We start from the raw sequence: 24,903 nt of genomic DNA on the forward strand, positions 1-24,903 counted from the left end.
AATAGTATATATGAGGTTTCTATGTCGTTCACAATAATAATTATCAAAAGGTCTACATAATGTTATCTGGTTTCTGATCACAAATGTCAACATTGACAAAAGGTGTAAATTGCTGACAATGTAATCAATGAAAAAAATCACGTGCTTGTAACATACAAAAAAATACATAGTCTTTAAATTGTAACCCTTAATAAAAATAAAAAGAACCAAGGCCGTAGTCAAAGATGTGTTCATACCCACCTGTACTAGTTTAATAAAACAGGGCCTAGAAGATACGGTAATATTCTAGTTCACCGGTATAAACATATCACACAATTCAAAAAGGAAGAAAAGAAATGCAAAACTATTTTAATTGCTCTTGCTTTGTCATCTGAATTGTCAATTCTCAGCTGCCAAAAAATTATTTTCCATATAACTTTGATGGAAAGTTTACTTTAAGGCGCCAGTTATAGCTACTATTGGTTTTCATTGAAAGCAAGAATTTTAATTTTTTTGACAACGGTGGCGTATACAGTTCCAGTAAGGTTGAACTACTTAGTGAACACCTTATAGGGCTTCTACGACATTTTCGGAGCCCAGGCCTATAAGGAGCGGTTTATGCGGCTCCACATCTTTAGAGTTATACTAGGGATCTGGCCCTCCGAACGAACTTCGGATCTGTACGTGGAATGTTAGGTCCCTTTACAGACCACGTGCAGCCGAACAATTACCGGAAGCCCTAAACTGCTGCAAGGCAGATATTACCGCTATCCAAGAAGTGCGATGGGATGGACCGGGCAAACGCAAACTAAAAGACTACGATGAATGTTACCGAACATGCTACCGAGAACAAAGACAGCGTGTTCGAACAAGACTCAGGCAAAAAGTCTTGAGTTTCAACAGTGTGAGCAAGAGCATTACGACAATCCGCATCGAGGATAAATTCGCCAACGCAAAGAGAAAGATGAAGACACCAAATACATATTCTACGAGCTCTTGGACAAGACATATGAGCAGTGCCTTGGCTATGACATTAAAATTGTCTTAGGAGATTTTAACGCCAACCTCGGATCACTACCGCGGTGTAGGCAAGGTACGGCTACGGATATCCCGATCCAAGCCAAAACAAGGAAGTACTGTGAGAAGATTCGACGTTAGACGGCTACAATCGCAAGAGACTGCCATGTCCTTTTCCGATCGAGTCTCTAATAACCTCCTAAGGAGTCCTATGCCGCCTGCATTAAGCATTGAAAACCAGTGGCAACATTGCCTTACAGCCATCAGAGATGCTGCCTCTGAAGTGCTTGGTTTCACACGGCCACCACAGCGAAATACCTGGTTTGACGACGAATATCGGCAATCGCATGCAGAGAAACAGCAGGCATATAAAACGGCGCTGCACAAGAGGACCAGAGACTCACGTGTCTTTGATGTTAATTTTATTTTGAATAAAAATTCCTCTTTTTTTTATTTTTCATTCGTCACTAAATATTTTTCTGTATTGTTGTGTGAATCGGAAGTTGTAAATTCTTTAAATACTTTTCGCAGAAACACGTTGGAGATTCCCATGATGACACATCCATAGAATAGTTGGTTGTCACTTTGTCAGTTAGTTTACAAATCTATGAGTAGTTTAGACGTCACTTTTATCTACAGGTTTTTAGATACTTCTTGAGCTAAAATAAAAAGAAATATGCATGTGTTGAACAAACACATGATTTTATGCTAATTACAAAATTATATGTTTTTTTTTTCGACAGCGAGAGTTTGTAGGAACATTAATTTAATGAATTCGTATACCTTTGTAAGTACGTCTATGGCGTTATCATAAGAATATAAATAAGTTTTATTGGCCAAAAATTACGCTAATTGAATGGACAAAGAAATCAAATTCGACTCATCATCCGTTTGATAAATTTTTGACTTTAATAAATGCATCAAATGATTATTACTTGTTTAATAATATTAGTAAAACAAATCACGAGTTTCAAAAATTGGTTTGATTTTTGTTTATTTTTGGTTTGAGAAATTTTATTTGAATTTCGTGAGTTTGAATTTTGTTTTATTTTCACCATCTGAAGTCATAATATGAAGATGATGATATGATCAAATGAAACTTCAATCGTGATCATCGACTTTCTACTCATCACAAAATAGATCAGAGTGATGGCTTAATGTACTCTTTTGCATAGGTAATGTTTGACAGTTAAACGATAAGAGAATGTCACTGAATGGAAATTAGTTAATTAGATGAGTATACTCGTTTAAATGACGGCAAATGTTACTTTCAAAGATAAAGTTTGAACTTGTGTGTTAACAAACTTATAGCTAATTTATTTTCTGTGGATAATCTTTGATACAAGACGCAAGACATTTTTATGGTAACAAATTGAAGTTACTCAATTTGTTGGTACTAAAACTTGTCAGTTAAAAACAATTGGCGTTTTTCTTTTTTAGTTCAGAGCAGAGCTCGAACTGTCAAAAAAATAATTGTGTTTCTTTTTGAGCTCTGATCGTTCAGAGCTTCAAATTCGTGTTTCTTTTTTAGTTCTGAACATGTTCAGAGCACGTTCTGTAAGCTCAGAATAAAATAACAGAGTAAACGGAGTAAAATGCTGAAAACAAACAATTTGATTTTTGAAAGTCAATAAATTTAAAAAATCATCGTCAAAACAATAATAATGGCGAAAGAGACTGGTCGCTTTAGTGCAGAAGGAAAGTCAATTCAGAAAAAACTAATTGCATATACCATTTTTATGAATCAAATTTATTTCAGGCTTCAAACGGAACAACTCTATGGCTGTTTTTTGAATAATTTTAATTAAAGAAAATTTTGAAAGTTTTCAAACAGGCGACATTTTAAATCATGACAGTTTGGTACTCAAGTTGTTTCATAATTAAATCAGACAGCTCTGAACATACTCTGCTCAGAACTCTACTCTACTCTACTATGTTCGCTCAGACTCTGCTCAGTGCTCAGCTCTGAACTAAAAAAGAAAAACGCCAAATGCCCCGGCCTATTGTCATATGATTTATGATTCGATATCTCAAGAATTCTTAATTGGAAAATTTAAAAAGGAAGAGAAAAAATGCAGAAGCGTCTGCTGTTTTATCAAACTGACCGACAAAATTCTCAGATATCAATCCAAATTTCCCTAATACATATTTCAGAATAGAACTTTTTAAAGTTATCTTTTCCATTCCTTTAACCTTTTACTTCAATTTTTGTGCCAAGACTAAGTGAATTAAGTTTTAATATGAGTCAACTTGTGCACAAGCGGTTTTGACAGTTGCCTGGGCGTAGAAAACAATCAATTTAAAATCAATCTTTTCCGTTCCTTTAACTTTTAACTTTAATTTCTGTGCCAAGATTAAGTGAAATAAGTTTTTATATGAGCAAATTGTGCAGAAGCGGTTTTGACAGTTGCCTGGGCGTAAAAAACAATCAATTTAAAATCAATCTTTTCCGTTCCTTTAACTTTTAACTTTAATTTCTGTGCCAAGATTAAGTGGAATAAGTTTTTATATAAGTCAACTTGTCCACAAGCGGTTTTGACAGTTGCCTGGGCGTAGAAAACAATCAATTTAAAATCAATCTTTTCCGTTCCTTCAACTTTTAACTTTAATTTCTGTGCCAAGATTAAGTGGAATAAGTTTTTATAAGACTCAAGTTGTCCACAAGCTGTTTTGACAGTTGCCTGGGCGTAGCAAACAATCAATTTAAAATCAATCTTTTCCGTTCCTTCAACTTTTAACTTTAATTTCTGTACCAAGATTAAGTTAAATAAGTTTTTATATGAGTCAACTTGTCCACAAGCGGTTTTGACAGTTGCCTGGGCGTAGAAAACAATCAATTTAAAATCAATCTTTTCCGTTTCATTAACTTTAATTTCAATCTTTTCTGTTCCTTCAACTTTTAACTTTAATTTCTGTGCCAAGATTAAGTGAAATAAGTTTTTATATGATTCAACTTGTCCACAAGCGGTTTTGACAGTTGCCTGGACGTAGAAAACAATCAATTTAAAATCAATCTTTTCCTGAAATTTTTAAATTGTAAAACTTGGTTGAATTTATAAAGTATATGAAATTTTATTTTCAAATGATTGTGTTCAAACTGTCAGATTATTTAATTTACTTAGTTAAATAATGACATTCCAAAAAAAAAAACAAATATTTTGTATAGTTGTTTTGTTGACACAAATTATTAGTTTAATTAGTTAAAAGCATTTACGCACAGTCCATGACGAAGATTACATTATAAAATTCTTAAAATTGTTTTTTATTGGTTTAGCATTAAACTTCATCAAATAAAACCTCACCGTGTTTATTTGAACTAAATTAATCATGCATTTAATATCTTTATTTATTTATTTTAATTTCCAGAACAAAACCAGAAATAATAATTCTTCAGAATCAACAAGTCTTATTTTAAATGACACAGGACTGGAATCAATCCAGTTTCGTAAGAAACACATCGACAGCGAAGAGAAGACACCAAAAAATCGTGACTCAATTGAGGATGTAAATGATTTAAAATATGAAGTTGAGATTCTTCAACCAGGAAGAATCGAAAAAGAAGATCTTGAAATCGAAGAACGTTTCAAGTAAGCAAACCGAAAATTTATTGCCTACTAGAAATTTACTAAATATAAATTTTATTAAATTTTTTAACAGAGGTCCTTCATTGAATTTTGACACTAATGAATTTATTGAGGAGAACATTGAAGTTAATTCACAAACAATGCAACAAGGACATGTCATCTTGACAATAGCCCTTATTGGCTTAGCCGTTATGTCAATTGGAATATATGCTGGCCTTGTGATGTGGCGATCGAATTTAGAGTAAGTTTAGTTAAATTATTTTTTTAAGTATATTTTTAAGCCAAATGTCGATGTCGACTTTGCGAATGGATTCTTAGTGATTTTTTGACATTTGTATACTGGTAAAAATGTCAAATTGACATTGGATTCCCTCCGCAGTCTGTTTAATTGATTCTACAGTCTAAGTGCATAACAATAACCACGCGTTAAATTGTTAGGGTTTTGACAGCTTTCTGACCGACTTTACAAAATTTTACGATATCATGTGTGATAGAACGCGACCTTAGAATTTACAAAACATAAAAACCTCGGGAAAAAAGTTTACCTATACTTTTTTCATCCATTTATTTATTTGTTTTATTTTTTTGTTTTTATAAATTTAACAACAGAAGGGGTCACTGCTGTTACACACAGATTCTGAAATAAAACCAATGAAATTAATGACAATACATTTTCAGCTGTCAAAGTGTGACATAATAGAAAATAAGATCTATTCGGTCATAGACACACCATATAAGCCAATCTGTCATTCTGGTTTGCCTACAAGCTGAAACGTCAATTTTCACGCACCCTTAAGTCTAACATCAATTCCCCACAGCTAAAGTCAATTCAGAACCCTCTAAAGTCAATTCACCACGAAAATAAAGTAGAGTGATTAAATATTCTTTAAGGGAGGCACCTAGTGGCTACGGCGGCGGCGTCGGCGGCGACACGAGGACACGACCAAATGAATTCCAATGTTTGCATTTTTAAACATTTTTGATAGGAAAATACAAACATTGGAACTCACTTTTTGATATTTTTCTACTTTTCACCACTAGTTCGCTTGTCAATGGCATTCTTGAGCATGTGTAGAAGGATACCTTTTGCACGGAGGACATCATTCCATTCGGTATCTTCATTTGGATCCTGCATTTTTAAACAAATTAACAAAACAACAAATGCGTCATTTGAAAACTTAAATCAAATCTAAAATTCTCACCACAGCAATTTAATTAAAAAAAACTTTGTCAAAAAAAGTAAATACACCGCATCGAATTGTTGTTGGATCTCACATCTCAAAATGGACATAATGTCAAAATTAAAAATACAACAGTGTAAACAAATGGGTGTTGGAGGGTAAAACGTACGAAAGATTCCGGTCTTTATATGGTGTGTCTATGATTCGGGTGTTCAACTCAAGCTTACGATGTTTACGATTTAAAGCGAACACAAAGCTTTACGTTACAATCAGATTGCCTCATAAGAGTTTATTGTTTCTGTTCGTAACTTAACATATGTCAAAGTCAGCAAGACCGAACGCATGATTGTGGTTTAGCTATTATCCTTCAAAATTAAACTTTGACATCTCATCTTTTTACTTAACTTCAACCTGGTGTTTATGAAGAGACAGAGGAGAGGGTCAGCCATTTTTATTTTATTTGTAATAAGATGTTTAAATTTATTGGCCAATTTATATTTCCAAGGTTTTTGGGAATTTTTCCAGATGGATTAACAGAACAAGTGAATGACATAAACACAATTCCACTATTCGTTCTAATCCAGCAATCAAATTAGTCTTGCATTTCTTTTCCCCTTTTGTGAATTGTGAGACATAGAATTCTTGAGAGTTTGAAACATACATTTTCTATTCTTAGCTTTTTGACAGCAAAAGTCAAAAATCATATTCTAAAATCTTAGAAATATAAACTAACCAAATGTCTTCTCAGGTGACACAATTTGACGTCTCATCAAATGTCAAAATAAAACGATGATATGTCAAAACAGTCAAACGTGACTAACACAAAAATTAATACTAAATAATTGCAATAATTCCTACTACAATGTGAATTTCCTTAAAATAATATTAAATGTATACCTTTTATTATATTCTAGGAAAAAGTATGGAATGCGGCAACGATTGATGACAGAAGATGACTTCTGTACGAACATTCATGATGCTCGACCATTTTAATGCAGCAAACAAAATACTGACAGAAGCCAACTTTTAAGTGTTCCATACCAATTAGATATATGAATGCCTTCAACTTGATCAAATTTCAAACGGATTTGAAATCGCTCAAAGTGTTATTCATCATAAGCACATTAAATCGGGGAATTTCCAGTTTTTATTTTTATTGTATTGTTTTAAACTACCTTTGGATGCTGACATCGTCGTAATTATTAAATCAATGCAACTATACCTTAATTGTATTATTAGGTTCAGATATCATGTGTATGCGCATTTTAAGTTTAAAACGTAATTAATGACAATTAAGATTATTAAGTTAAGTGAGTGGCCCTTTCGGCTAACATATATGTAGCCTCTTGTATAATAAGAACTAGTTTATATTATTTTTTTTTATTTTATCTTTTAATTTAAACACAATGACTGTGATATTAATAGGTTTACAAATAAATATATTAACGATTCGTGACAATGTATAAATACTAGAAGTTATAATTTATAATAAATTATAGGTACCTTACCTATGCAATAGAAACTGTTCTTGAAAGTTTTATTTTTCTTTATATAAAATCCAAATTGATCTCATTAATCACATAAGAAAAGAAAACAAAATGCTTCGACTTTTGTCTTATTATTTCAAAGTAGCTCAGATTAATTTTGACATTTCGTAATACTTTGTTACAATACTTTTCCTGTGTTGACTTGTTTTTCCTAAAAGTTGATGGTAATTTCATCAGGTTAAGACGGCATAATGGACTTGAAAGTAAGGTAAGTTTCTAGTATCCGATTGGTCCAAATGCCAAAAAGTTGCCTTACAATTCAGGGAAGAAGTCATGTCACTTATGTCAAAATGACAGCTGAGCAGGTTTTTTTATTTAACTGAAAGCTGAACTTTATAGCTCTATGATGTATTTTATTTATTTCATAATTTATTGAAATATTTGTGTAAAAGGGTTCCTTTTCATTTTGGAAATAAGCGCCTTTTTAACAATACAAAAATTAACTTAAAATAAACTTGTAAACTTCGTAAGGAGTTTGTTTGTAGACAATGTTTTTAGTACTTTCTGGAAGTAAAAAATACTCAAGTAAAGTTCCAAGTTTGAAATAAATGACATCTGAAAAGTTAACTATCTACATTGATTTTAATTTGCGTTCAGGGAATACACTTGACTGCAAATGAAGTTCCTTATGTCGTTTGAAAATGCCAAAGGCTGCTAGTTGATTATTATTTCCTTAAAAATTGACGTTTTAAAATGACGTTTAAAAACAAAAGGAGTGTTTAGCCTTTACGAGCTTTTATAAAATTGAATTCATAGATTAGTTTTCGCAGTAGTTATAAGTCTTCCTGTTAAGTAATTCTAACCTATACAGAGTTACCGTCTGAGAATCTGACAATAGTTTTGAAAGATCTCGAGACATTTTTTTAAAAATATTATAATACAAGTATTAGTTTTTCAATTTTTAGAAAACTTCTATTGTTTAATATTAAAATACTCGTGTTTTGTTAGAAAATCTATCCATAGTACAGTAGGATTTTACACGAATAACAAAAACAATATCCATAGTATGAACAACACCGATTAAAGTTCGAATAGAATCTTACTATGGATGGGTTTGGACATTTATACGAGTCTTGAAAGGATCTTATGTGATTTAATTCTCAAATAATGGTGCGATTTATATTGCATTTGTATCTCGATGGCTGTGTTGGTTGACTAGTCGTGCATTTGGAATCATGTGTGTTTTTCATTGGGAATTACTGTTGATATTATTTAGTTTTGTTAGTGAAAATTGACAATTTGGGCCTATTTTGAAAAGATAATTAAATTTTGCTATGTTTCTACCAAAGGTATAAACCTCAGTTTAGATTTAATAAATCTTTTTCCACCGCATAAGAAGATTTAAAAATGATTAAGTTTGACAGCACTTTCTGAAATGCAAATAGTGTTTCGATGTGTGAAGTGCAAGTAAGATAGTTTGGTTCGTTTTAAGCAATGAAGAACTGATTAGTTCAGCACCATATAAGAATACCTACTCCTAATAAAACTATATTTTTTCCTAACAAACATGCAAACAAACGCACCATAATGCATTATTTGTAAAACTAACTCCTTCATACAGGTTTTTCTTCACAAATTTTGACACGACACCGATCCCCGACGGGGTTCGAATGTTCGAGTTGATTCAAGCTCATTTGAACTCTATTCAGGTATATAAAGATTCGGGGCGAGCTTCAAGCTCGCTTCAACACCACATGTTAATGTAGTAGTCTACAAACAAACCCCCTCCTTGAAACAATTGTTAAATGAACTTTTTTTTTTATAGAATCGGAATTTCCAGATGTTTTCTTAAAATTTCTTCTTGAAAATTGTCAATACGATTAGTTTTAGTTACTTTTTTTGCTAAGTTAATTTTAACTTTTGATTTTAACAAAACTTTCTTCTATTTGTGTGTTTTTTTTAAATTATTTTTATGACAGATCATCTTTCAGTTGTACCAATTTCTAAATAAAAAAATCTGGCTATACTGCGAAGCCTAAAAGATTTAGCTACATTTAGGGACTCAGAAAAGATCCCAGAACCAACTCCACACTCCATCTTTGAGCCGTCAGTAAATATGGTTGTGTCGAAACCTATCGACACGATGTCATCCTCCCAATCTTCTCTGGATGGGAAAATAACCTTAAAACCCTTACTAAGGCTCAAAGAAGGAGTGCAGAAGTCAGTGTCTACCGAGATAATATCTGAGGGAATCAATTTCGTTATATTGCTGTGACCATAAGGTTTTGACAACCAGCTGTTTGATTCCTTCAGCCTAATAGCGCTGCAGTAAACTATGTATTTAATAAGAAGGTCGATTGGTAGAAGATCCAAAATAACGTTTGAGGTGTCTGTTGGGCAAGCTGGATGCCTTAAAAAAAACAAAAAAAAAATTGGTACTCGTTGGAAGACAATTTTCTTAACATATGCCAGAGAATATGAACATATGTTTTTAAAGTAAAAACCACAGGTCGTCCAAAAACATTAAATAAAAATATATAATACATATAAAAAAGCGAAATAATAATAAAGCAGGTAATAACGACTATCTTGCCATTGTCGAAAAGCAGTGAAAAAAAAGATGATGCCACAATCCTGTAAACTTTAGTTGCTGTTTCCTGTTCAAAAACTTTCTGACAATTCAAAATTACCAATTAGATTACAATCGCCCAATTTTTTGAAACTACAAAAAAATATGTGTTTAGACGAGTTCAAACGTTTGCAATAAAAATTTTCTATCAACAAATCAGCTGTCAAATTTAATGGATAAAGTTAACATATTCGATAAAAAACTGCTCATAATCTATTTTCGTAGTACTACCGTATCAATTGTTGTACTACTTTTCAAAATAAAACCAAAAATGTATCGGGGAAGTCTTCAAGCAAAAAGATAAGAAATTAAAATCTTATTTTAGTTTTCAACGTTACTTACTTACTTAAGGTGGCGCTACAGTCCTGTGTGAACTAGGGCCTCACCAAACAAACTTCTCAATCTAGCTCGGTCCCTAGCTAGATGTCACTTTCCACTTGTGCGCGCCACCTTATCCGCGGTCTTCCTCTGTTGATTCGAAGATTTTCCGGGCTGTAGCATTGGTTTATATGCGTTCTACGTGACCTAGCCATCTTAGTCGTTAGACTTCTACTCTTCTGGCTAAGTCTACGTCGCTGTACAGCCCGTACAGCTCGTCATTACATCTTCTCCTCCACTCCTCTTCGATGCATACGGGCCCTTAGATCACACGAAGAACTTTTCTCTCAAACCGACCCAAGGTGTTTTCATATGCTTTTGTCATAGTCCATGCTTCACGAGGATGATGAGGGTCTTATATAGCAACACTTTGGTCCCTCGAGAGAGCACTTTACCACTCTATTGCTTTCTTAGTCCAGCGGTTAGAAACAGCGGTTAGCCAGAGTTATTCTTCGTTTGATCTCAGCGCTGGTGTTGTTTTTTTATGTGTTTATAGCGGAGGATAGGTAGACGAAGTCCTTGACTATCTCAAAGTTACGTCTGTTGATGGTGACGTTTTGACCAAGACGTCACTGTTGTATGTCCTTTCTTGACGACAGCATGTACTTTGTTTTGCCCTCATTAACCATTAAACCCATTTTTGCCGCCTCTGCCTCAATACTCACAAAATGCCCCATTGACACCACGCTGAGTTCTTCCGATTATGTCAATGTCATGAGCATATGCTAGTAAAAACCGTCCGTATCCGAGGCTTGTTCGTGCTTCACAACTATGATGTTTTGACGAAGCCAGGAAGTCACCCAGACGACACAACCCCCAACCTGGAGGGCCAGACTCTTAGTATATCTCCAAGAACGGGGAGCCCTTATAGGCCTGGACTCCGAATAAGTCGTAGAAGCTCCTATAAGGTGTTCACTAAGTCGTTCAACCTTACTGGAACTGAAGACGCCACCGTTGATTTCACCTCTTGAATTCCTCCGCTGCCGTCTGGAAAAGGAGAGGTGCCTTAGTGAAAACATCTCTCCCCCTCTCTCGTTTGCTGTCCCCAACAGCTTTCCACTGGGGTTGGAACCCAATCTCTTGTTTAGGTACTAGCCACCCGATGCTCACCACGAAGAGGTGAGAGTAGGAGTTGGTAGACAGAGGTGGGTTTTGAAAAAAACCTGTGGACGCTTGTGTCCTCTTGAATGCAAATGTCTACCATTTGAACATCAACGTTGAACGTTTGAAATGCTTATTATTTTGCAGAAAGTTGAAGTCATAAAAATTGTATAAAATATATAAATAGCGTAAAAGTGTATGGAATTCGACTTTAAAGCATGATTTTGTTTGAAGAAAAAAAGCTATGAGACATGAAAAGGGTTTTTTTTAACTAGGGACGGGTTGATTTTTGCAGCTGGTGGCTACCATATTGTTTCTTTAACTTTCCGTTAACGAAAGATCGGCGTGCAGCAGAAACAGAGGAATTCAATCCGCGCAGCCCATAGAAGTTGGTTTGTCACAGATCTTAACTAATTTTGCGTCATAATTTTAGCCTGCACCTAAACAAAATCTAACTGACCCAGGAGTTGAAGCCAAACAGCTATACACAGCGTCGTTTGATCGCTCATTCGATTTTGGAGCAATATTTGATTCCAATTTTGTTTGAAAAATCATTTTTAGCGATGAGGCCCACACCAATATACGCTAGATTTACGAGGTATCAGTGCACCCAAATAAAAAAGTCACTGTTTGGGTCGGTTTTGTTCTGAATGCGTCATAGCTGAGACACAAACAGGCTTCAACTTCGGGTTCGCCTGACGACGTTTACGAGTTCAGCCATAGAAATTAAATGCATGCTATCACAATGAAGCTTCGACCTCTTGTTTCATTTGACATCGTAAGGAAATAACGTAATGTGACTCAAGACGGAAGCCCTTGTTCAACAACTGTAAAAAAGTCAACGAACAAAATACATTTGCTTTTGGAGGGATGCGCATTGGTTTTTACAGGCTGTGTAAGCTACTTCCGCGATAAATTTAATTTTTTGTTAGATTTCAAAACTCATATTTTTTTTATTTTGAGAAAAAATAAGAGCTGATAATTACAGAAGTGCCATTTTAGAGATATAATATTGGAAATACCATTCAAAGCAACCTCGAAGCAGGATCAACGTAACGCAAACGAAGCCGAAGCTGAAGCGTGTTATGGCTGAATTTTAAACACGCTTCAGCTTCGTCTGCGTTACGCTGGACCTGCTTCGAGGTTGCTTTGAATGACATTTCTATTATTTCATTCCTCCAAAGAGCAAACATTTTGTTTGTTGACATTTTTTTAACAGCAGTTGAGCTGTCAGACAAAGCAAATGTTCAGCAAATTTGAGGTAGAGCTTCCGCTTTGAGTCACATTACGTAACATTAAGTTATTTCCTTACGATTGTCAAAGGAAACGTGAGGTCGAAGCTTCATCATGGCGATCGTTTTAGGTAGATGATCACCAATTTCTTGTGGCCTGAATATGAATTGGATTATATGTATACCAAAGACATACATATGGTTTCATGACATGGTTGTCTCATACCGAGTCGACTTAAATTAGCCACCAAGATCGCGTGATCTGACCCCTTTAGACATTTCTTTGGGGATTTTTTTTGACAGGAGCTTATGGAAATAAGCCCCTGACCAACGCACTCCTCAAAACAACATAATAAGTCAAATTTATCCTGATTTATGTGCCAAAGTCCTTGAAAACTTGACCTTTCGAATGCGTGCCTCCAAGCAAAGCCAACATAATTTGGCACAAGGAATGTTTTTTATTTATAGAAAGTGTTAAGTATTGTTTACATAGAATAAAAATATCGAATTCAACTCAATTATCACGATGACAGGTAAATGTCCAGGTCCACAAGTTCTAACAATAATTTTCTGGTAATAGTTTACTCTATTTTACGCTGTACATAAGATTTGTTTAAGACAACAACATTTTCACATCTTGTCTCTATACTAATTGATTTTTATTTTATTAATTATGAAAAGTCCAAATGAAATGAGTATATTTAAACGAGTTCAATGTGAGCTCTGTCCAAATACACATTTATATTATAATACAAAAAAAGAACGCACCACTGTTTAAACAAACACATATATTTCGCCCATGTAAGACTCATATTAATTCCATTTTTATTTTGTTTCATTTATGTCAACTCAAAAATCATATTTTCTCACTTTTTTCCATGTCATTCTCAGACTGATACTGAACAGGGATGAGAATGCTCAGCCCGAAAAGTGAAACATTTTGCCCAAAAAACGAAGTAGATTTGTAAAATATGTAGCAGATAATGAAAAAAACACAAAATACATAAAAAACAAATTTATTTTCATTTTATTTTACATGCATATAACGAAAACATACATGGACTAGAAAAAGTCTCACAAATTCATAAATTAGGTACTACATTATTATTTGAAATAAATAGGAGCATTCTGTTTTAAATTCATAAAATATTCTAAAGTATATGCATATTATAAGGATTTTAATCTACCTACTGAACATATTTTAGCTTTGAAAAATATCGTAATGACTTCTTGGGAGGTTCAAAATCTTCCAGCCCAGCCACAAACACTCTTATTAATAAAAGGGAAGAAGCGGTACTTATGTCTAGTCTTTTTTATTTGACGTTATTAAAATTGAAAACGGTCTTTCCGCTCCTGCACTGCTTTGCGGTAAACTAGCTAGTGTAAGCACATAGTCGGGCAACACCCTAAACATATCTTCTTTCAATATATTTTTCTGAGAGTGTAAACGCGTCCAAAACTCAACAACATCTTCGTCGTCGTTAATTTTTATACTTTTAGTAATCATAAGCGTTCTTAATTTGGAGTTCAGAGTTTCTATGTTTGTTACATTTGTTTTAAATCCAAATAATTGGATTTTTTTATAATTCACGATCTGCATTGAACATTCGTCTAGTAGTTCTGCCCTAACAAAGTTTGATAAGACTGTTTTAAAGACCATGAGCACACGTTTCCGCAAATTGTGTAGTTGTGTCTTTACAGACTGAAAAGCTTTATTAAAATTGTTAATAATTTCCAAAATATAGGAAAAAATAACAGTGAAAATTTAATTTCTGGATTATTTAAATTGCTTAAAATTTGTTCAGCTTTTGAAATCGTTTGTGTTTTACTTTTTTTTCAAAAACTATTAGATGGAAATAGTTAATGAACGCAAACCACTGCTCTAAAATGCGTTCAACAGCCATATGGAGCTCCAACCACCTAGTCTTACTTAGACGTAAAATTGTATGTATTCAAAGTTAAATGCTTCTTGAAATTCACAAAATTCAGTTTGTCGTTTAGAACTGTGAGCAAAATAAAAATAAACATCTTGTAAGTATGTCTCAATTTTTTGCCACTGATGCACATAAATGCAGCGAATGACAGCACAATGAACCAATGCAACACATCTTAAATGAAATTATGTGCCTCAGAAAAAATTTTAAAACGAAGCAGATATAAGTTGCTACGTAGCAGATACATAAAAATAAATTAATGAAGTAGATCTGCTACATATGAAGTAAATACTCATCTCTGATACTGAACGTCACCGCAAAGTGAAGTAGATATTTTTTTATTTTCAATTTGACTGAATTTTTGACTTAAAAATCTTAATTTATTTTATACAAATTGTGTGAACATTATAAAGAATTAAAAGTATTAAGTAAATAAGTGTTAAGTGCTGTTGAAATACTATTTTCTTATTGAATGTATTTCTTTTGAAAAATTTTGAAAGTATTCGAATAAGATTTTTCTTCTCGTAAGTTCCTTTTTCATACTGTTCCGATTAGAGAGCAGAATTTGTGTGTGCAAATGCAAAGAGCGCAGCAAATTAAAACAGTGTTGCCCTTACCCTATTTATAAATCTACTTTTTTAAAGTTCTTAACTGTCAATATCAATAACATCCATCAGTAAAATAATTCGAAGCAGGAAGAATCTGAAAAGTTTGAGTGATTAGCGTTCAAAGCAATCAGTTAATTTAAATTATTAAAATATATTATTTACTGCTTTGCTTTTTATTTTCTCAGTAATTTTAGGAATAATAGTGCCGTTCTTTGGCAATTGACAGTTAATTTAAAGTGCCTTAAAATAAATTTAGAAAACAAACTTAACTTCAAATGCATTGCTTCTTGGTACATTAATCTTTTACTTAATAGGGAGTCCTAAAATGTTACTGATAGATTTTAATATTAGAATGACAAATAATTATACAAAATAATGTACTACTTCTTTTTAACATTACTAAAAAGAGTTATAGAAAAACACAAACGTTTTATAAGTCTGGACATCTAAAATTAAAATAAATATATAACATATCAACAATGTTTATAATTTGTACATTTCAAAATTACAAAAATCTTACTCTCGATCTGATGCACCACCAATCAAAATAGCACAACAACTTCAAGAATCTATAACTTCAGTCTTAAAATCACAGAAACAAAACAAAATTTACTTAAAAAATCTATTGATTCTCCTGGGAACTTTTGTACTAAAAATAGTCCTTTAAATAATTTATATTTTCCTTATCAACTGATTACAATACGTTTGGTCACTTATGGCGTAACCACAACCATGCATTAAATCAGTCTTGCTTTTAACAAGTTTCTTAAGGACTTTAAGATGCTTTACGATATCATGTGTCTTAAAGCAAATTTGGAAAGCGTAATGCAGCTTCAAACTTCGGGCATTGAGAAGAAAGCTAACTTAAGTTTTCTGACACTTTTTTTTAATTTTTTTCTCATAAGAATAACAGAATGGAAAACACTGATACAAATTCTGAAATAAAAAAACAAAACTGCAATGACAATAAATTTGACAGCTGTCAAAGCGCTACAAAATATAAAATAGATCTTTTTATGCGTTGAGCAAGTTTACGATCTAAAGCGAGCAGAAAAGTTAAAGCTGAAACGCAAACATGCTTCGGCTTCGTGTTCGTTTTTTCTCAAATAAAAAATATGAGTATTGAAATCGACATAATTTAATTTATCGTGGAAGTAGCTAACACAGCCTATACTAACCAATGGGAATCCCACCAAAAGCAAATGTATTTGATTTGTTGACTTTCTTACAGCTGTTGAGCTGTCAGACAAAGCAAATGTTCAGCAAACGTTCTTTTTTTTACAATTGTCAAATGAAACTTGAGGTCGAAGCTTCATTGTGATAGCATGCATTTAATTCCTATGGCTGAACTCGTAAATGTCAGGCGAAACCGAAGCTGAAGCGTGTTTGTGTTCCATTCAATATGTCAAAGCCAGCAAGACAGAACGCGTGATTTTGTGGTTTATCTATAGGGTCTGATTTCTTAAACAAATTTACAAACACAAGTCAATAATTTTCAAGATGAAAATAAATGTAATCAAATCCAAAAAAATACTATGGCAACGCAGACGCCATAAGTGAGTGCATTTTGCACCTTTTTCAATTCGTTTCAACAAGTGAAATTTTCTAAATTAAAGTAATTTAATTCATTTTCATTCAGAATTCAGATTTCAGAACAGAAACAGAATTCATTTGTTTGTCGACTCTACTCGACTAGTCGACTCGACTTGTCATTTCGTTTCTAACATCTGAACGGAGTGGTTGTGTTTTTAATTTTTGTCTTGCCGCTCTCTTATCAGATTTTATTCTATTGATACTGAAAACTTAAACTGAACTGTTGCAGTAAATTCTCATAATTTAATTTTGCCCTTTGTGTCTAAGTCTAATTTTTACTTCTTTCCTGACTTATATAATGTTTTTCTAATAAACAATATAAAAATATAAAACAAATCTAAAACATTGTAAACTTAGAAAGAACCAAAACAAAAAACATTCTTCTGTGAAAGTTTAAAACATTTAATTTTTATAAATAGCTAGGTAGTTGTTTTTTTGTTTGTTTTTTGTTCTCAAGTGAAATTTCCATTCATCTTTAGTTGAGTGCCCTTTCGCAATTAGACTAATTGGATTTCTTTTGCACACTTTTTTATTTTATTGTTGTTGTTGTACACTACCCTACCTACTACAGCAATTAAGATAAGATGACGTCGACTCATTGGGAAGAGTTCTATGCGAAGCATCTTCCACCAGCTGACTTCGAGGATAATCGATCTCTACTCAAGGAATTTTGTGACCGTCATAATAAACTACAAAATCGAATTGTCCTAGTTACGGTAAGTACCTATTTTAAAACTTTAGTTCTATTTTGTATGATTATGTGGTTTGAAATCAATTATGTGAGCTTATTGTTATACTCTTTGAAAAAAAAGTATAGATTAGATAGATACATTTTGCCGGTGATAGAAAAAAAAAACAAAAACAACAACTTGTTTTATAGTGTATGTGTAGGTACACTAATGCCAGGAGTGCATAAAAACTAATGCAGACGAATGTAAATCTAGATAGCAACGCCACAACAGTCCAGTCTAATAGTGCAATCAGCAAAATTAAAACAATATTTTGTTTTTGTTTACTTTTGGTGGCATTATTTTTGTGTGTTTTGTTTTTGAATTTTCAAAATAAATAAACGAACATAAGAAAATGGAAACGATAATGAGTTTAAAATCAAATTTTGAATACCAAGAACAAAATACAGTGAATACCTAACAGCTTAAATGGTCCAGTTCAATTTAGAAAATTTAAAGCTCAGGATCTTCGAACCCAAGTGGGCAATGGTAGATTCAGACTTTTAATCAGGGGGTCACTCACTTAGATGAGTTTTTACTGAACGCTTAAAAATGTTATTAATTAATGTTTCGAAAAGGAGGCTAACAAAATTAAAATAACATAATGTGTATCTTAACCATACATTTACAAATTACAGTTGCTAAAGTGGCAATTATAGTTATCAAATTATTTTAGAACACTGTTAGTAAGAAATTGTTTTGAAATGTAGCTTTTTTTGGAAAAATAAAATATAATTTTGTTGCCGACATATCTCGAAGCAAGGTTCACAATTCTGTTGTCAAACCATGTTACCGCAGAAATATCCAGGTTATCAACTGTGACCAGTTTTTCCACAGGTGCACCACTTCCTTTTCTTTAATTTCTTTTCGGTAGGAACTTTATAGCCCGGAATCCGATTGGGTTTTATTGTTCCTAGCGGTAAAATCGCTTTCTTTGCAAGATACGCCAACAGCGGTAAGGACGTGTACCGGTTGTCAAAGATTAATTTGTAGTTGAATCCGTCGGGAATAGTTCTCGCCAGTCGAACAACAACGTCACTGGATGTGCTAATCTTTGGCAAATTGGTTAACAACTGTACATATCCTTGAGCTCCAGTATAAAATTCAAAGTCGTAGCTGAACTCAGAGCTACCAATGAGAACAAAATTTGTATATCCCCATTTGTGTGGTTTTTTTTGGGTTGTATTGCCGCATAGATGATCTGCTTTTAGTTGGTATAATTTGTTCATCCACTGCCATATACTCTTCTCTAGGGACAGTAAGATCTTATTTTATGTAGGTCATCATGTCCTGGTTGCCCTTTAGGTACTTGCGTCGAATTGGTGTTAAAATGTAGGAACCTTTTTATTTCTTTGAAGCGGTTACATGCCATTACAGAGTTAATTTTTGGGTAACCTAGGCTTTCATTCCAATAAAACCTATTTGAAGGTATTTCATTCTATTGTAGTTATATGGGCAATCTTTTCGAGACGTTTTTCACTAGAGTATCGGATTGTTTCTTGTTTTATATATTTGAGCACTTCTTCTTGAGGGAGGTAACATCTGGGATAAAGGAATGTTATCTTATAATTCCCAATCGGATTCATCAGACTCTAGAATATATAGAGGCGGAAGATTTTTGTTCACATCGTGCTCATAATCTCAAAGATCTTCGTCACTGCTGTTGTCGGGAAAATTTTGAATAGTAGTATGGATACCTCCGTAAGACCGATGTGGGTCCATATTTGAATTCTGTAATGTTCGTATAAATAACTACGAAATCAAAATATGAACATTTTTTAACTCTTTACCTTACTTTCACTCAAAAAACTGCAATTTTATAAAAAATATATACTTTTATAGTAATCCGTTATTTGCAACGTATTCCAATTAAATTATTACGATCGAAAATTAAACAAATTAAGGTGAACAAATAAGTTGGGATGAAACGTTTGTGTGGCACTCATAAATTACACCTTTCAAAATCTCTTTTCACTCAAAATCTCAAGAGGTTCAAAGCTTTCCATTAAATAAAAATAAATAAATTGGGTGGCGCAACAGTCCATGAAGAACAAGGGCCTAGTGACTTACAACTATCAACCATTCCTGTGTCCGAGTAATGTTGTCAGGAATGGAGGGGACCTACAGTTTATATGCCGATTCCGAACGGCTAATTTGAGAAAGCACTTTTTTATGACAAGAGTTACTCTTGGAGAATTTGTCAATTCCTCGCAAGAGGCAGTACCCGTGAAAAGACTTTAGATGGCATAGGCAAGGATCGAAGCCAAAACCTCTAGCATGACAGTCCAACGCACTAGCCATCATGCCACGGGTACCACCAAAGCGTTCCATTAGTTTAACAAAAATGTCAAATGTCAAATGTTTAACAAAAGTGTCACTTTTGCTGTTATTGTGACATTTTTATTCTTCAAATTCGTGTTTAAGTCTCAGTTCTAGATCATCCAAAACAAATTCGCTTCAAAGGTAGATTTATTTAATTTTTAAGATCTTTTGTATTTAACAGAAAATCAATTTTGATAGAAATGAAATGCACGACTGGGTCGCATGAACTTGCTAATGTCTTCCAAAAATATTTCCTATATTTTAAGTAGTATATATTTTTTTAGTCTTGAAAATATTTTTGGTAAGCACTAAATTAGGCGTGCATAGATGTATATTTTCCATTTAAATTTCATTATCGAGTTTTGGGAACAAAATTAATATATTTTTTTTTTAATAAAATAACATTTTTGGAAATCAAAAATCATCATCAATTTGATCATTTGATCATCGACAAGATTTTACACAGAAAAAGAAGATTATTGAAATCGGTCCATTGAGTGTTAAGAAACCTTTGAAAAAAATTGGAGGTTTTATGAGGGATACCCTTCTATAGCAATATGTTTTTCTTGTAGAAAGAAGCCAAATTAAGAATACAAAATTTAGAGAAAGTTTTAAAAAAATCACATATTTTTAAATTGATGATTTATTTAAGTTTTCTTCCTTAAGCCTAGTACGCTGCTGATGCGAAACGAAATTTTTCGGTGGTCTCCAAGTGTAGAGCGAAATTAAAACGAAAACCACAACGAAAAAATATTTGTGTAGAGTTCTGTCAGCTGTGGAAAACAAAAAACAAAAACACCGAAAGTCACGAGTAAACAATTTTCAATTTTGATTTGTAAACAATTTTTTCCAATAAATAAATTAAACGTCAAAATTTCGCAAGCAATTAATATACCGGGCAATTAAATTGAGAACGAAAAGAGTGGAGAATTGTACTAAAAAATCTAGTACAGCTATCCACTAAAATGACACATTTCGTTGTTCAGCAGCGTACTGAAAAACGAAAAGCACAGCGAAATTTTTCGTTTATGATTTCGTCATGTCATTTTTGTATGGGAAATTTCGTTTCGCATCAGCAGCGTACTAGGCTTTAGAACCTAAATATTTGTCCTTTTTCTTAGAAACAAAATTTTAAATTGAGTGAAAATAAAAATTTGAGTTGTTTTTGACAGCAAACCGCTTGTTGGTGAATGTCGTTAAATTACTAACAAATCCTTAGATGAAATCTTTACTTATACAAATTGACTGTATAAGTTTTATGGCTAATATGACCCCCCCTGGATTGTCCATTGCTCAAAAGTTGATGAATTTGTGCTGCTTTTTTGGAATAGGTCTGAATATCCGATTCAAATTATGTTAAAAAAATAATTAAAAATATAATGGGGGTCATATTCATTAATGTAATATAATAATGTAATGTGATGTAATACGTTTAGTTTTGAATTGAAGGGAATTCCTACGAAAAAACAAACAAATTATCTCCCAGGGGGTAGATGGATCCGCCATTGCAAGTGGGACATAAACTTAAATATCATAAGTTATAATATCTTCAACAAGTATGCTACTTTAAAATGTTACCAAGGAAACGCAAGCAAAATTAGAGTATACAGAGTTGTGCAACATCCAAATTTAATATCAGAGTTTATTTGATTCAGTTAATTCTTTAAGCGTTAACATTGGGTTAAAGATTTTTAAGGTAAAAGTTCTTATTGTGTTTTAAATGTTCTTTTTTTAAGTTAAAGACAAAATTGCCTTGCATGGAATGAACTACGATTGTGTGGCGAAAACTCTTCACAAACCAACTTAAAAATGTCTTTTACGGCGGAAAATTTATGACACCATCAACATGACTCCGACAACAGAATTCAAAATAAAATATGAATATTTCGGTAATTAAATACAAATACAGTGAACAGCCTGTTTTGGCTCCCAGCCAAAATGATGCACTCACTTTCTTTGCTGAAAATCTTAAATAACAAGGGAACCGCTTGAAAATGAAAAGAAAACCATACGTTATATTATTTATTAGGTTTATTCCGATTATGGTTTTAACGAAAAATGAAGAATTTATAAATTTTTAATAGCTTAACCAGTCATAATAATTATTTTGCTTAGAAACAATGTCTCAGCTAAAATGATGCACTCAGTTTTAACGGTAAAATGTATACTGTATTGACTTTGTTGTATAACAAAATTGAAGTAGCATCTTCTTTTTAATATCATTTGTGTTTCAATCGCATAATTAAATATTTCGAATTTCTGCGAACTAATAATTAAACATTTTATAGATGGAAAAAGCCAACGAAAAATTGCAGAAAAAGTAAAAATTAGTTCTTCAACAGTGCAACATATAATTGAACGTTATGCCCGTGAAAATTGAGTGGTCAGTAAGGCAAAAGAAGCTCCAAATAAAATATTTTCCGATAGTGATTGCCAATGGATTGTAAGAAAAGTGAAGGAAGATCCTACCTTAAGTGCACCAAAATTAGTCCAAGAAGCAGACAAAATATTTCCATAAAAAATGCGGCACTGAGACAATACGCCGGATTTTAAGTGATGCCGATTTTAAAGGAAGGAGTGCCCGAAAAAAGCCCTTTATCAGCAGTTGAAACAAAATAGAAAAAATCAAATTTGCTCGTGAGCATCTTAACATGGATGAATTTTTCGAAGGGGTTCCCTATTTATTTAAATTTTTCAGTAAAGAAAGTGAGTGCATCATTTTGGCTGGGAGCCACTGTATATGTAAATCAATCATATTATTATCTTCTATTTGGTTTTATTGAATTTAATAAGAAAAAAAAACTATTTAAAGTTTTGAAAACACAAATGTTTCTTATTTTATATATTTGTATTTTCATTAATATGACAGTTCCGGATTGACTAGCTTTTTAGTGAAGTTTTGTATCCACAAAGCTAGTTGAATTTTGACTATGTAGTCACTAGCTTTGTGAATGCGCCCAATGTTATCAACTTCAAAGATAGCTTTACAGGTGCTTGAGGAAGTGGGTAAATCGTGCAGTGCTTAAACAATATGCCGAGTGATTCATAACTACTTAATGGTCGAGTAGCTCGAAAAAAAAGAATTTAATAAATAAGAAAAATAAACAGACTTCTTAGCTTCGTCAAGAAACATCTTACTTCTGGAACTGTGTTATTTTCTCAATCGAGTCAAAAATTAAAGTTTTTACCTCTGATGGCATTTGTTACGTGTGGTTTAGGAATAATACAGAATTCAAACAAGAAATAATAAAGCGGATAAGGAAGCGTAATAGTTTGGGACTGTATATCCGCTAGTAATTTAAAATTTATCGATGAGACAAAACTCGGGGGTGTCATTCGGTAAAACGATTATCGTCAAACTATTAGTCTCACTTCACGTAAGATGATAATCGTCAAAGTGATATCGTCAAAACGATAGCGTTTGCACGATAGCTATCGTCTGTCAACGATTTCCAAATACTAACTAAGCAAATTGAAATACAAATGTTTCGAAGTTATTGAGTTTTGTTACAAAGTGAAAATAAAAACTCAGAAAAAATTAACACCGTTATAGAGAAAATTAAGAGATAAATCAGACCATCTATCTCAATTGTTGTAAAATAATTTAAACCATTATAGTTTTGTTCAAAAAGAAGCCTTTAAAAATTTACTGGAAGCACGAAGCACATTATCCAAAATAGTAAAATCGGTAACAACAAATATTTTTGAAGCCAAGTTGTGTCCCCTGTGGATAAAATGGAATTTTGTCTTCCTTCCCTTGGACAGAATTGGGTTTATGCTCTTTGGCCAAGGAAGGATGTTCATCGACAAATGATATAACAATTTGCAGGTAAATTTGTGTCACTGATCTACATATGTATATGTATATGTGAAATAGAAACACCAAACAGTGTTTTAAAAATTCAATTTTGTATTGACTTAAAAGGATTTGGTTTTTCAAGTTTGTTCTTCATTTTCTTATTTTTTTTCTTTCAAACTAAAATTATCCATTATTTATGGAAAAACTATGACTTAAAATATTTTAAATTCATAAATTTTAAATAAAAACAAATTTCATGGACATTAAAATAGATACTTACTTAAGGTGCGCGCCACCTGATCCGCGGTCTTGCTCTACTACGCTGTTTTGTGGGTTTGGATTCGAAGACTTTCCGGTCATTGGTTTCCATGCACTCTACTTGACCCAGCCATCTTAGTCGTTGGACTTTTACCCTTTTGGTTAAGTCTACGTCGGTGTACAGCTCGTCGTTCCATCTTCTCCCATTTACTCCCCTTCACGACAAGACTTTTTTTTATAATAAACACACTCTCAAGGGGATATTACTTCCCTTATTATGCAGAGGCACAGTGTGAGCACTAGGAAGGGGAGAGAGGATTAAAAAGGAGATGTCGGTGCACATTGGTTTTAAATTCCTGAATATTGCAATGACTAAGAAAGACAGAGTGTGGTAAGGCATTCCACATTCGCGTAGTACGGCTAAAGAACGAATCTCTGTATTTGACAGTACGGCCGAAATTGGGCTCGCGGGTATACTGATGAGCATTCCTAGAAGCGCGAGTATTACGGTTGAACTGTTTAAGGGGAGGAATGCAATTGGCTATTTTACTAGAGCATAAGCCGTTAAAATGACGGAAAAAAGGGTCAGACAAGAGATCTTACGACTATGTTTAAGCGAAGTAAATGAACTTATGATGATATTATCATCTATCAATTTGAATGCTCTACGTTCAATACTATCCAAAGGCTTAAGTAAGTTGCAGGAGCACCAGCCCAGAGATGGGAGTTGTACTTAAGCTTTGGACGTATGTAAGTCTTGTAGATAATAGCCAGATCAGAAGGGGTGATATATTGCTTGCATCGCCTAAGGAAATCCTTGCGGCATTTTTGGCGACATCGCGTATGTGATTGTGATCATTGTACAAGAGGTGGTTGGTGACACACATACCGAGAATATCGAGGTGTTCAGTCTCATTGATGCAAGTGCCATCCATCGATAATGGCAATGGGGGTATATCTCGCTTTAACGATACAAGACAGCATTTCGTTTTCGAAGCATTAAATTCCACCCGGTTTTTTAATCCCCATTGAACAATGTTGTTAAGGTAGAATGAGCTTATCATATTTTGTCG

The 24,903-nt window shown here is 33.2% G+C and overlaps 2 protein-coding genes across 2 annotated transcripts in view; both read left to right on the forward strand.

The window, feature by feature from the left end:
* Positions 1-7,288, forward strand: part of LOC129941349 (uncharacterized) — a 33,608-nt gene extending 26,320 nt beyond the window's left edge. Inside the window, exons 3-5 of the mRNA XM_056049954.1 lie at positions 4,363-4,583; positions 4,654-4,821; positions 6,676-7,288. Coding sequence (XP_055905929.1) covers positions 4,363-4,583; positions 4,654-4,821; positions 6,676-6,754 — 468 coding nt within the window. The 3' untranslated portion in view covers positions 6,755-7,288. The remainder of the gene's footprint in view (positions 1-4,362; positions 4,584-4,653; positions 4,822-6,675) is intronic.
* A 9,551-nt stretch (positions 7,289-16,839) lies between these two features.
* LOC129953631 (phosphopantothenate--cysteine ligase) overlaps positions 16,840-24,903 on the forward strand; it is a 74,939-nt gene continuing 66,875 nt past the window's right edge. Inside the window, exon 1 of the mRNA XM_056066870.1 lies at positions 16,840-17,439. Coding sequence (XP_055922845.1) covers positions 17,308-17,439 — 132 coding nt within the window. The 5' untranslated portion in view covers positions 16,840-17,307. The remainder of the gene's footprint in view (positions 17,440-24,903) is intronic.

Source organism: Eupeodes corollae, chromosome 1, assembly GCF_945859685.1.
Source record: "Eupeodes corollae chromosome 1, idEupCoro1.1, whole genome shotgun sequence".
In the NCBI taxonomy this organism is placed as follows: Eukaryota; Metazoa; Arthropoda; class Insecta; order Diptera; family Syrphidae; genus Eupeodes; species Eupeodes corollae.